At 62.3% G+C, this 652-nt stretch overlaps 1 protein-coding gene across 1 annotated transcript in view; it reads left to right on the top strand.

Annotated features, from left to right (window-relative positions):
- The window catches only part of LOC104078606 (cytochrome b561 domain-containing protein 2), a gene marked incomplete at its 5' end in the record, with an annotated part of 539 nt that extends 372 nt beyond the window's left edge, over window positions 1-167 (top strand). The window contains one exon of the mRNA XM_009580301.1: window positions 1-167. This exon is cut by the window's left edge and continues 1 nt beyond it. Coding sequence (XP_009578596.1) covers window positions 1-167 — 167 coding nt within the window.
- Window positions 168-652: the final 485 nt, after the last annotated feature.

The following is a 652-nucleotide window of genomic DNA, read 5'->3' as shown; positions in this document are numbered from 1 at the left end:
TGCTGGGCTGCGCCAGCCTGATGCTGGGCATGTGCTCCCTGTGGTTCACCACCTTGGTGACCAGCGTCTCCTGGTACCTCGCCATGCTGTGTCCCCTTCTCACCAGCCTGGTTATCATGAACCAGGTGAGCAATGCTTACCTGTACCGCAAGCGGAGCCAGCACTGAGAGCCAGGTGCGGATCCGAACTTTCCCTGCGCAAGCTGGTGAGGCCAGGGCTCCCCCCTGTGGGGGTCCCCTGCTCACAGAGGGTCTCCTCGGGATTTCTACCTGCTCATCTCTTGTTAGTCCTGGATTGTCCGTAGCGTCTTGTCCCCGGGGAGCAGCTACGATGTGTGTGACACCGAGCAGGCAGGAGCTGCCCATCTCGTGCCTGCCTTGGTGGGGACGTTTCCCAGCACAGGTAATGCTGCTGGTCCCCACAGCAGCTTGGTGCTCGGTGCTGGGAACCAGAGGCTTCACTCAGGATTCCTGCTCCTTTTCCCTTACCTTACCACCCAGGGCTGCTTTGGGGCAGGCAGGACAGGAGCTGGTGCGTTCCTGGTGAGGAGGGCAGGGAGTCCCCGCTCGCCGGGCACGCTGCAGTGGGCACCACGCTGCCTCTCCTGCCACAAAGACAGCTTGGCCAGTGAAAGCGCAGGGCACGGTTGTGG

Source organism: Fulmarus glacialis, unplaced genomic scaffold (genome assembly GCF_000690835.1).
Source record: "Fulmarus glacialis isolate BGI_N327 unplaced genomic scaffold, ASM69083v1 scaffold31746, whole genome shotgun sequence".
Lineage (NCBI taxonomy): Eukaryota > Metazoa > Chordata > Aves > Procellariiformes > Procellariidae > Fulmarus > Fulmarus glacialis.
Note: the sequence above shows the minus strand (reverse complement) of the source record. Positions and strands in the feature narration are given on the sequence as shown.